This window comes from Nicotiana tabacum, chromosome 17 (genome assembly GCF_000715075.1).
Source record: "Nicotiana tabacum cultivar K326 chromosome 17, ASM71507v2, whole genome shotgun sequence".
In the NCBI taxonomy this organism is placed as follows: Eukaryota; Viridiplantae; Streptophyta; class Magnoliopsida; order Solanales; family Solanaceae; genus Nicotiana; species Nicotiana tabacum.
Genome location: NC_134096.1, coordinates 64,678,136 through 64,691,408, shown reverse-complemented (window position 1 = coordinate 64,691,408; position 13,273 = coordinate 64,678,136). Strand labels below are relative to the sequence as shown.

The 13,273-nt window shown below is 38.9% G+C and overlaps 1 protein-coding gene across 1 annotated transcript; it reads right to left on the bottom strand.

The window, feature by feature from the left end:
• Positions 1–10,355: 10,355 nt before the first annotated feature.
• LOC107825397 (mitochondrial outer membrane protein porin of 34 kDa) lies at positions 10,356–12,889 on the bottom strand. Its single transcript, NM_001326149.1, is given in 6 exon segments — positions 10,356–10,840; positions 11,062–11,270; positions 11,358–11,444; positions 11,671–11,781; positions 12,476–12,543; positions 12,778–12,889. Coding segments are annotated over 6 exon segments (831 nt in total). The 5' UTR covers positions 12,827–12,889; the 3' UTR covers positions 10,356–10,533.
• Between the last annotated feature and the right edge of the window lie 384 nt (positions 12,890–13,273).

The following is a 13,273-nucleotide window of genomic DNA, read 5'->3' as shown; positions in this document are numbered from 1 at the left end:
CTATCCTGAATTCTTGTGTGTGCCAATTTTAATATTTTTATAATTTTGTATGTTTGTTTTATAAATTAAATAATTAATTTTTATCATATTTAATTGGACAGAGTATATACCTATGGGTTCCAGGCTCGATATTTGAGGCCCAGTAGCACCAAACTATCCTGAATTCTTGTGTGTGTCAATTTTAATTTTATTTTCATAATTTTGTATGTTTGTTTTGTAAATTAAATAATTAATTTTTATCATATTTAATTGGACAGAGTATATACCTATGAGTTCCAGGCTCGATATTTGAGGCCCAGTAGCACCAAGCTATCCTGAATTCCTGTGTGTGTCAATTTTAATATTTTCATAATTTTGTATGTTTGTTTTGTAAATTAAATAATTAATTTTTATCATATTTAATTGGACATAGTATATACCTATGGGTTCTAGGCTCGATATTTGAGGCCCAGTAGCACCAAGCTATCCTAAATTCTTGTGTGTATCAATTTTAATATTTTCATAATTTTGTATGTTTGTTTTGTAAATTAAATAATTAATTTTTATCATATTTAATTAGACAGAGTATATATACCTATGGGTTCCATGATCGATATTTGAGGCTCAGTAGCACCAAGCTATCCTGAATTCTTGTGTGTGTCAATTTTGTATGTTTATTTTATAAATTAAATAATTAATTTTTATCATATTTAATTGGATAGTGTATATACATATGGGTTCCAGGCTCGATATTTGAGGCACAGTAACAGCAAGCTATCCTGAATTCTTGTGTATGTCAATTTAAATATTTTCATAATTTTGTATGTTTGTTTTGTAAATTGAATAATTAATTTTTATCATATTTAATTGGACAGAGTTTGTGTTTGATCTATCAGTATAAAAGATACTTAAATTACAAGGATTCTACGCTAAAAGGCTCTACATTTTACTACGCTAAAAGGGCACTAGTCTTTAAGCAAATAAATAATCTAAACTAGATAAAAACAACAAATACATTTTAATCACAAAACACTAATATCTTAGTCCGCATAAAAATAACATACTAGTTTAATCGCAAAAAAAAATACAAAACAACATGGAAACACATTCAAAACAACTAATATGCATTATTATACGAGTTTCGACATAAACTAAATCGGAATACCTCGATTTATGTTTTTCGAAAAGTCGATGAATTGAAAATTTGAGCCCGAAACGAGAAAACCACAACAATAGAAGGCTTGGCTAGGATGTGGGATTTACAATCTTATCTTTTTGTGTGACGGGTAGGATCCATTACAATTTTTTTAGAAGAAAATTTGGGGGGGAGGGGGCGTCTGGTTTGAGTGTGGGCATTTATACATGCACATTGACCCATGACCAGATGGCATTATATACGCGTATATATATATATATATATATATATATATATATATATATATATATATATATATATATCTGGTTTGAGTGTGGGGAAGAAGGAGGGGGGCCGTTTATTTATATATGTATAGCGCGGTTATATATGCGTATATATATATATATATATATATATATATATATATAGCGCTCTTTTAAAGAGCGATATACTTTAACGGTCAAAAGTCTGTTAAAGTATAGCACTCTTTAAAAGATATAAAAATATTATAAGAAGGATATACTCGATTTTGACCGTATACACTTATCTTATATAATATAATCCCGTAAAATCCAACATATAACGAAAAGAAGAAGACAAATTACAAAAAAACAAAAATACAGTTGCGATCATAATTTGTATGAAGTTAACAGGTTATTTACTAGGAGAAGTGAGTCCTGCTCCGTAATTTCGGACTCCTTCAGTTTCTGCGCCACAACCTGTAAATTAGATAGAAAATTAGAGTGATAGTATGTGAAATTAACAAATGAATCGAATTCGAAAAGCAAAATTGAACTGAGAAAGCATTATATCTCAGATATGCGCACCATCGCTTTCCCAGATTTTAGTAGAGAGAGAGCTAAGAGTTGATGTGGAGAGAGAGAGAGATTGGATAATTGAGCTGAAGTTTCTCGAAATGCTTTGTGAGAAATGGAAGATATTGACGGGAGTGTAGGGGACGTGAGTTTATATAAGGTATGATAGCTTGCGCAACGCGGAGTGCGTGATATAGTGGCTTAAACAGTAATTTTGGAGAAAAGGCAGGGGTTCTAAATTTTTAGTTTTTTCTTTTAAGAGATAGGGGTTCTTCGATCTAAAAATAACTAAGGATAATACGTTAAATTCAGTCCTTACTTTTCTTCTTTATCATAATGGTTTATTTATGTTAAAGCAAATCAATTTACTAATCAGTTTTAGTTTACTTGAATATATCACTCATGCATGTCTAACAAAGTAACTTAATTATTGAATATTTGTATAACCGTAAAACGGTATAGTTAAATTTATACGTGGTTTCTAGACAAGTGAATTACTTTGATCCTGAATAATTAAATAATTAAAGAAATGTACATTATATCTCGTTTTTACTTTTCACGCTAGGAAATTGATTGACTCTTTCTCCATTTTTCCTGAAATTAAGTCTACCTGCAAGCTCGGTTGGCGTCCCCGAGGTGGACGTGTTGGCTGATCATGTTGACGCGGTGAGGCTGCTTCAGGAAGCACTTACTCGAACAAGTGTCTCTGACCCTGCTTCGGGCACATGTGTTTCTTCACGGTGCCCCCTGCCGGAGAACAAGCAACCAAAAAGAAGGCGTTCCTCTACGACCGGAGGGAAAAATAAGAGGGCAAAGAATGATGCGCTCGAGTCGTCTCCGGAAGTCGTGGTGACGATCCCTCCACCCGGGCCGGCCATTGATACCGTGATGATTGACGGTGATGGAGAAGCTAGCGAGAAAGGAGCTTCTCTACATAGAAGACAACGACCTTCCTCAACTCAACAGACCGCCCAATCCGTTGAGTTAGTTACACCAGCTGAGGACGACGTCTTGGCGCTCTAGGGGGTATGAAATGGTGGAAAATGACAATTCCCGCTTCCGTGTCCCAATCGTTGCGCCCAGTATTTTGGGGCTGAGTACCGGGTCCCTTCCGTCCTCGGCTAACGAGAACCAACAACCAGCACTGCTTTTGTTGCAGCTATTTCTCACTCTTCCATCAGTTTCATCTCCATCTTCACCAACACCAGCAACTGCTACATCATTTCCACATTTATAAACTCTTCCATCAACAACTACTACATCATCTCTACCAGTCGCATCTGCCCGAGAAGAGGGTGTCCTCCTCCCTAGTCCCCAGTTCATGGGAATTTGGAGCAAAATTGTGCTCCCCCCTCAGAAGATCTGCAAAGGGGGAGGAGTGTTACTCTCTCTGTCTCCACCGAATTCAATTTGATATCCCGACCGGTGGAACTTGCTAACTATCTGAAGCCTTTGGCTTCAGAGAAAGATTGGAAAAAGATACATGCTCTCTCGGGAGAATGCTTGTTGAACAATGCCATGCACAACGCCGCAACAATATATTCCTTACTTCCTTTGTTATTCCTTTGGCTTTTGTTTGAAAATATCCTAAGTTTGCCTTTCTTGCTTTGTTGGCCAACTTTATTGCTTCCGAGGGCCTCCAAAGGTTGATTAGGGAAAAGGAAGAATTTACCTACGCACGGAATCAACTTTTGACCGAGCAGAAGCAAATTGTCGCTCGCCTCTCAGAATTGGAAGCCATTGTATTGGATTCTCGTTTATAGAAAAGCGGGCAAGAAGTGGTAACCCTTAGCCAGGATATTGGCCCACTGAGGGTTAAATTTGACGAATCTATGGCCAAATGGGCTGAAGTCCATAGTGTTGTTCTTGCTGCAACCAAACCCGAGGCTGCCTCCACTGAAAGATTGACCATCTTAGAGGCAGTCTTGGACTCCAAAACTGAAGAGTGCGGGGGTGAAACATGCCCAATTGGAGGAGAATTATAGGAAAATTTTCGAGCATAATAGGCTCTTTATTTTAACTATTTGTGACGTTGATGTTAGCTTCAGATCCGTTAGATCCGCCCGGGAAAACCTTTTTGCCGAGATAACCCAACTCAAATAAGAACTTAAGCACTGAACGACTTCCCTCGTTGTTGAGAAAACTTACGTTATGTATAGCATGAGGAGAAAACCCTTGGAAGAGGCCAAAACTTGTATCATTGATTTTGATGCTGAATTGCTAAGGCCCGTGAGCTTGAGTTGGCTGCTAAAAGTGGTCTCCCGGCAGAGCCTGATGCTTCCGGTTCTTCTGGTTCCGGTTCTGAAACTTCATGAACTAAAGAGGAAGCGGGAGGCGAAGATGTTGAAGGCTAAATTGGCGAGGGCCAAAATATTGAGCCGTCAGCGGACCTACCCAATTCCCCTGGGGGCACAGACACTTTTCTTCCTCCAGGTTCCGGAGATGCAGCAGTTTAGCTTTTCTTTTCTTTTCTTTTTCCAACTATTGTATCTGGGCCATTTTGGCATGTTATTGTAAATAAAAACATCCTTTTGCTCAAGTATTGTTTAAGTCATTCTTTCGTTTGAAAATTTATGCAAGTTCTAATACTTGCATTATCTTCTTTTTGCTTAAAAGTTTTGCGCAAGTTTTACTATTTGTGTCTTATTATGTGAAGCCTTAGGTGTATTTTCCCCCGAAAGTATTTAGATTCCGGGCATAAGTTCTATCGAAATTAACCCTTTAATATGAGGGTTTTCATAAGAGGGGGCCATTTTATGTTTATGGTGCTCTTGAAGAGGACGTCTCATGTTCATATCTCTTCATGGACTTCTCGCATAACATAATTTGCTTCGGATGCTCCCAAACATCGGGCCAACGGGCCTTGGAAAGATTTTTTGTACAATTGTCCTCCTTTAAAGTTATACCGTGCTGCTTTGACATGTAGCACCGGAGACGCCTTGGAATCATCGGGCAATTTCCCGTGTTCGAGATAATCGATGATCTCATTCCTCTAGTCCCCGACCAAATTAGTAGTATTTACCTCATAATAGCTATCTGCATCCAGGACCGAGTGCATAAGTTATACTACCGTCCCGGACTATGATCCCTTCATTTCCGTTGATGATCTGAGGTTAGCTAGCGTATGCCCTCCTGCATCTTCATCCCTCGGGATGTGAATAATTGACCACTCCCGAAATCTAGCCAGCAGATCCTGTACCTTGACCACGTATTGTTGCATGCGCTCTTCTTTGGTTTCAAAGATCCCGTAGACCTGATTTACCACCAACTATGAGTCGCACTTGATTTCTGTGACCTCAGAATCTAGTCTCACGCCAGTTCGAGTCCTGCAATCAAAGCCTCATACTCTGCCTCATTGTTAGTTAAAGGGACCGTTCTGATGGCTTGCTTTAGGATTTCTCTCGAAGGCATGGTTAATATTATGCCAAGACCGTACCTTTTTTACGTTGGAGGCTCCATCCGTGAATAAAGTCCCAACTCTCGATGTCGATTATAACACCATAACTACCTTTTTGGTTGCTATAGGCAGCAATCCCTGACTAAAATCAGCCACAAAGTTAGCCAAGACTTGTGACTTAATCGCAGTACTTAATTTGTATTTTATGTCGAATTCACTCATTTCGGTGGCCCATTTTCCCAGCCTACCCGAGAGTTCGGGTTTGTGAAGGATATTTCGCAGGGTAAATATGGTCACCACAACCATCGGGTGACATTGGAAGTAGGGCCTCAACTTCCGAGCGGCGAGTACGAGAGGTAAGGGAAACTTCTCCAAGTGCGGGTAGCGAGTTTCTGCTCCCGTTAAAATTTTACTAACGTAATAAATGAGAAATTACGTACCTTCATCCTCTCGGACCAAAATTGCGCTTACCGCTACTTCTGAGACTGCGAGGTAGACCAACAATATTTCACATTCCTTTGGTTTTGAAAGTAATTGAGGGCTTGACAAGTACCTTTTCAAATCTCTCAAAGTCTGTTGGCATTCTGGGGTCCATTACAAGTTGTTTTTCTTTTTAATTAGTGCGAAGAAACGGTGGCATTTCTCTGATGACCGAGAAATGAATCTGCTCAAAGAGGTCAATCTCCCTGTGAGCCTTTGGACTTCTTTCACGCTTGACATCTGATCTGGAATGTCTTCGATGGCCTTGATCTTATCGGGGTTTACTTCGATCTCCCTTTGTAATACCATAAATCCTAGGAACTTACCGGAGCTGACCCCGAATGTGAATTTCCCGGGGTTAAGCTTCATGTTATGCTTCCTTAAGCTGTCAAAAATTTCTTGCAAATGCTTAAGGTGATCACATGTATTCAAAGACTTAACGAGCATATCGTCTATATAAACTTTCACAGTTTTCCCTATTTGTTTTTCAAACATCTTATTTACGAGCCTCTGATAAGTGGATCCGGCGTTCTTCAACCCGAAGGGCATCATATTATAGTAATATGTGCCGAAATTCATTATAAACGAAGTCTTTTCCTGATCCTCCGGGTATAGTTGTGCCCAGAATAAGCATCGAAGAAACTCATTAACTCATGCCCGGTCATAGCATCAATCATTTAATAAATGTTTGGCAGTGGGAACGAGTCTTTTAGGCACGCCTTATTCAAGTCTTTATAATCTACACACATGCAAAATTTATTGTTCTTCTTAAGAACTATTACTACATTAGTTATCCAGTCTAGATACTTTACCTCTCAGATCGAACCGATATCGGGTAAGCGAGTTACCTCTTCTTTAACGAATTTGTTCCTGGCCTCTACAATAGGGCGTTTCTTTTGTCTCCAGACTTAGCTCGTGTACGACCCCTCCGTTCGGATACCTGTCATGTCTGCATGCGACCAAGAAAAACAATCGGCATTAAATTTAATAAATTCAATAAGCTAGACCTGAGCTCGAGGTGCAGTCATGTCCCCAAGTGAAATTTCCTTTATAAGAACTCTTCAAACAATGCAACTTGCTCGAGCTCTTCTGTTGTGGATTTTTTTGCATTCGTCTCTTCTAGTGCCTGGAAATACCTTGGCACGTGATAAGATTCTGACGCCTCTACCTCCATGCTAACTTCATTCTATTCAGGAGCGGGCGTCGGTTCCTGTAGTTGCTATGACACATGTTCCTTCCCATTGCTACTGGATATCGAAATTGCATTCATCTCCATCGCCGCCGATTGGTCGCCCCTTATCTGTTTAATTCCTTCGGGCGTTGGGAATTTCAGCAACTGATGATATGTTGACGGTACAACTCCCATCTCGTGCAACCGCTGTCTTCCCAGAAGAATATTATATCCCATGTCACCATCCACCACTTCAAAAAGAGTCATTTTCATCACACATTCAGCGTTCGTGGGCAACAAAATCTCTCCTCGGGTTGTCACGCTCGCAAGGTTGAATCCGACGAGAAGTTTTGTGACCGGAATGATGCTTCTCGTGAGTTTAGCTTGATCCAATACTCTTCATTTTATGATATTAGCTGAACTTCTTGAATCCACTAGAACACGTTTAATCTTAAAGTCTAGCACATTTAAAGAAACCGTGCTTCTTTGATGTTTCTCATGGCTGACGTTGAAATTGTATTCTGACAACCTGGGGTAGGAAGGATCCCGCGTACCTGACACTTCGTTATTCTGCAATGATCTATTTTTCCTACCACAATCAGTCCTTCTTTCGGTGGCGAACATGTGTGTTGACCGGAAGCCTCTGTCGCGGCCTCCGTTCCATTCGTAGGGAAAAAATCGCCCCCTCGAAGATAATTTGTCTGTGTCAAAATCGTCATTTGATTTTTCTATGTTCTCCTCCCATCCTTTTCCCAACTAGGGGATGCCAACCTGATCATCTTCGATCCTTATCCTCGACTCGTACCGGTTGTGGACATCGGCCCAAGTCGTTGCTTAAAATTCAAGCAAGATTTCTTTTAGTTTTCGGGAAGCGTCTGAACTTCTTGGATTCAGACCCTTTGTGAATGTTTCATCCGCCCATTTATCCGGAACAGCCGGGAGCAACATTCTCTCCTTTTGGAACCGGGTAACAAACTCTCGCAGCAACTCGGATTCTCCTTGTGCACTTCTGAATATATCGGCCTTTCAGACCTACACTTTTCTGGACCCAGCATGAGCCTTAATAAAAGAATCAGCGAGCATCTCAAAGGAATCTATGGAATGCTCGGGTAACAACGAATACCACATCAAGGCTCTCCTCGTGAGAGTCTCTCCAAATTTCTTCATCAAAACATATTCAATCTCGTGAGGAGCTAAATCATTCCCCTTCACTGTCGTTGTATAGGTGGTAATATGCTCCTGAGGATATGAAGTTCCCTCATACTTTGGCATATCAGGCATTTTAAACCGCTTCGGGATTAATTCTGGTACCGTGCTTGGCTTGTATGACAACTGAGTATACTTCTTTGAGTCCGTACCTTTTAGCATCGGTGGTGCTCTCGAAATTTGGTCCATGCGGGCGTTCACTTCCCTTATAAACCGTAAGAGTTCATTCTTGAAGGGATCGTTTTCGTTATTGGGGTCGGATCTGCTCCCCCCAGCCCCATCGGAGCCAACTTCGCCTCTCAGGGTATTGTTGTCGACCCTTTGCGTTGTTTGATTCGCGGGAGCGCCGGAAGGAACTAGACCTCGTCTATTCGCGTTACTTGAATCCCCCGACAACACCTGCTTCAACTTCATCATAACTTTATCCTGTCGTGTGAGGTGGCCTAGGATGATCGCTTGTTGTTCTTGTAGGACCCTTACTGCATCAACAACATGCTCCTCTTCAGCATCATCGGGAGTTGCTTCCCGAATAATTCGTGGGTACCGCGTGTCGTGGACCAACGTGGCATCGTTTCCCTCATTGTGGGTGTCACTGACTGAATCCTCGAGATGAGGTTGGTCTCCTTGAACTTCAGGATTGTGTGTTGTTAACACCATTATCTGCCATATCTTATGATTAGTTGCTAAGATAAATAGCCAAAACACGTTAGTAAAAAAAGCAAGGATCAACTTAATTACACGATTGTCTATGAGGGCCATTGAAGAAGGTGTAACAGTGAGCATAAATTCTCTGTAACGGGTAGTGCACTAAATGTTGTGGAATATTCTCCATTAAATGCTACCAGGCGGAGGATATTTATTGCATCTTTATGAGCGTTATTCTTTCCGGTGACAGACGGGACAATTGCCTTCGGTTTTAGCTATCCCCGTCTTAGGTTCCACATGTCCCTCTTTTGGATGACCACGTAGCATAGCATATTTTACCCTATATAATATCCACTAATACGGACTTAATAACGGGTTTGAATTTTTATAATTTTTATCTCCATTAATAAACCAATCAAGAAGTATATTGACACTTATTAATGGAAAAAAATTGCAAATATTTGAAGAAATGCTAGCGTTCAGAAATAGATCCAGTTTCAGACCAAACTTATTGAGAAGGTATCCTCCAACCACATTGCTTCGTTATGGCACCATTACAAGATAAATGTGAATTACATAAATTAACCAATTATAGAAAACCAGCCTCTTGCAAACTGGAATACCATTTGCGCCTGAAATCGGAATGCCCGGAAAAAAAACGTCTACCACATCAGTATAACAAAGTAAAGAATGACATATTCTGAACAGGAACAGACTGCCCGCAAAAGCACATACAAGTATTCAAGAAGTAGTTGATACTCCAATGATCATTTATTGACAAATAAGAGAAGATGAGGCGATGATCACCGAGGCACGGCCTCTAGTGTTGAGGTATTCTACCTTAGCACTGAGGCGTAAACACTGTTGAAAACTATTAATTAACGTGTTAATTAACCAAGAATCTATGATCATAATGTTCGGAGACTTACCATGAAAGCTGAACCGAAAAAACTACTTGAATGCCTTTTATACAGAATATTGTTGACTAAGTGATATGCATTCACTCTAATTATTAAGTGATAAAATTAAATAAATTGGCTTTACGTGAATACCATTGGCAAATAAGTATACCACTGCAAGTAAAACCCTTGCCGTGAGGAAGGCTAAAAATAAGACTAGAATAACCTTAAAAATAAAGGATGCAACTACAAGTGAAAAACTCCCTACTAGTATGCTTGTCATCATAATCTCTGGCATCCCTGTTTGAAAGCAAATTATTTCTCAAAACCTTAGAATTAGTACATACAACAGTAAAACAAACACACAGCAGCAACGTCAGAATGGCAGAAAAAAATAGAAAGAGCATCGACCATTGGCATTGCCTCCTAAGTAACATTTTAAACATCAATTGCTCAGCAAAACAGATCCATTAGAGCAATTTATGGCTTGATATGAGTTTTATTTGACTGCAGCCATTAAATGATACAGTCTCAACAGTTTCTGAGCTGCAAAACAAACATGTACTGGTAAAAAAATATTCAAAATTGGCAGTTGATTATGACAATCTCAGGAGAAACATCTAAAGTCTTAGAATATAGGGTACCCATCATCATTTTTGAAAAGGGTTAATAAGAATGTATGAACTTGGAACGAAGGCATAGGTTCAAGCAACCACCTAAATTTATTTTTACAGAGCAAAAAACACCACAGAACAAGTCTTCAAATTGCAGCAATGCCTCATGTCTATGGATTTAAGATAACAAGTCTATGGCTTGAGAGCCAAAGCGAGTCCAAACTTGGCACCCTTGTCAACAGATTTAGTGTCCACTTCTCCTGAAATGGTGAAAAGAGACTTTGGACGCCACTCATGTTGAAGCAGAGCACTAGCCTTGCCAAAGTTGTTAACCCTTGCCTTCACACTGGTCAAAGGATCCAATCGATGCTGAGTGCCAACGGTGATGGTGTTCTCATTGGTGGAGAAGCAATGGTTCACCTCAGCCCCAACAGCAGTACTTGTGAAAGGGCTGACGGAGTGGTAGTAAGATGCACTCAGATTATCTCCCTTATCATTCCTGGGTTGTCATAATACATGCACATTAAAGAACAAGCTTCTATGAACTGAAATAAGTATCCCCATAAAAGTACTTCGAACAATGCAACCTATGATCATTTTTGCAACGATTTTCTAATAGCTTAGGCTAATGAATTAACATTCAACTTGTACACCTAAGTTGGCATTTAGAAAATGCCGAATTTCAAGCAGACGCATGCTACAGTAATGTAAATCACTCACAGATTCAAAGAAGCAACAAGGTCAGCATTTGTGAAGCTCAAACCGGCATTGCATTTGGTGAAATCTCCTGTTTTGGAGTCAAAGGATACATCAGTTCCAAGAGCAAGAATGTTGGTACCGACAACACCAGAAAAGTTAACAATGGGGTTTGCTGTTAACCCAACACTGGAGCTTATCCCAGCATACTCGTGCAAATATTGAACTTCCAACTGTCAAGATCAATACAAAATTCAGAACACACGACACTTCTCTTCGTTTAATAAATATATATGATTCCATATGATATTGCTAGTTACCTTTCCAGACCTTTGATCAGGAACTCTAAAGCTTAAAATTGTCTTCAACCCGGGAGCAGCGTCATCAACCGTTATGGTTGTGAAGAGCTAGCATAAATACATCATCAAGTCAGATCAACTGCGTTGTCAATATACATATCTTAAAAAGAAAAGGGCAAACATATTATGCTTAAATACTACATCCCAAGCAGCGAAGACTGAAGAATGAAACAGTAAACGGAAACCAATCTACAATTAATCAAAAGTTTTTTTGCATTCGCTCTCTAGTTACTGAGATTAAAAAAATGACAAAGGAGCAAACAGCAGTACTCACGTTGGAATTTGTGTCTACTTTAATGTCTGTTGTAATATTCTTGTTCTTCAACTGAGTGTTAACATCAGCCAAAAACAGATCACCTTTCTTCGTTCCTGATGAAGTAATAGCCTGTGGAAGGACACAAAAGGTTAACTTACCGAACAATCCTAACAGCAGGAGAACGAAGTAGATAAAAAATAAAAGTGAGTCCATGAGAAACAATGCAGCAGAAATTTGCATTTGTAATCCAAAGGCAGTACAGCAAATAATCAAACAGATTTTTGTGGCAACAAAAAGAAGAGAGAGCAATCAGCCTAAAGCAAAATAATTGTCATTACTAACTTCCTATCAATCCATAAAAATGAGGTCAAATTACCAATCTGGATAAAACATTCGCCAATCCAAAAGTTTCACAATCATAGAGAATGGGTAAATATATCGAACGTAGTGTTCTGAACAACAACTAATATACTAATGGAACCAAATCCGAAGACTTTTACATGCATTAAACCATCAAAAAGATGTACTAATGTCTAAGTGTACACATAAAATGCTCGTACTTTCTCTGTCCCATTGTACATAATGACTTACGAATAATATTAGTTGAGTTCAATTTGTGAGATAATAATATTATTTGTGGAACAGACCCAAATGCAAAAATTGTCCTTCATTAAGTTGATAAAGGAGAACAAATTCCTTTATATTGAACAGCCACAATCAATTGTGATGAATTAAACAATACACAAGGAGATTAGGAGATTTAAATTAAAAGAGCTAAATAAGCAAATAAACAGATCCGCAAGAGAAAGGAGGATAAACTCACAACTCCGGTGGGAGAGTAGGTGGTAATAGTGAACTTGTGGTCACTCTGGTAGTCCTTGTACAATAGATCTGATTATTAAATGCAATACACAAAAATAATATTACCAACAGAAGCAAGAGAAAATAAAAGTTGAAAACACAAAAATCAAATCAACGCCGCATTTTATCTAACGAATAACAGCTCTAAATAAATAACACAAACAAAATCATTTCCCGTTTTGCATTTTCATAACTTGATAAAAATACATACATATGTTTAAACGTGAGAAATCAAAAATAAAATAGAAAGAAAGAGAGACGAACCTCGAGTCTTCTTGCCGATTTCAGTGTAAAGACCAGGTCCCTTGCCCATGATTAAAAGCTAAAATCGGAGTAACAAGAAGAAAAGAAGAAAATGCAAAGGAAGCTCTAGTTCTGGACTCTGTAGCTGCAGTAGAGGGTGCTGGGGTTAGTATATAATTGCTGCAATGCCCTAATTTTTTGGTCTCTTTTTGAACGGTGTGCTATTGCGTAGTGATCTCAGCCGTAGATTTGCAGCTTGGTAAGACAGTGCTTGCCGCTTAGGACCGTCGATTTTCTGCTTCGAGATGCGGACTTATGAGGAGGGTATTACGTTAGCATATTAAAATACAATAAAATTTGAGAAATATATTACTTATAGTACTCTAAAAATTTGGAGATTGGTTTGCTCTTGTTTGTTTTTATTTTTACTTTTATTTTCATAATAATAAAAAAAATTGTTGTATTCTAAAATGTTTATACTAGATATAATTTGTAACATTTCATTATCTTAAGAAAA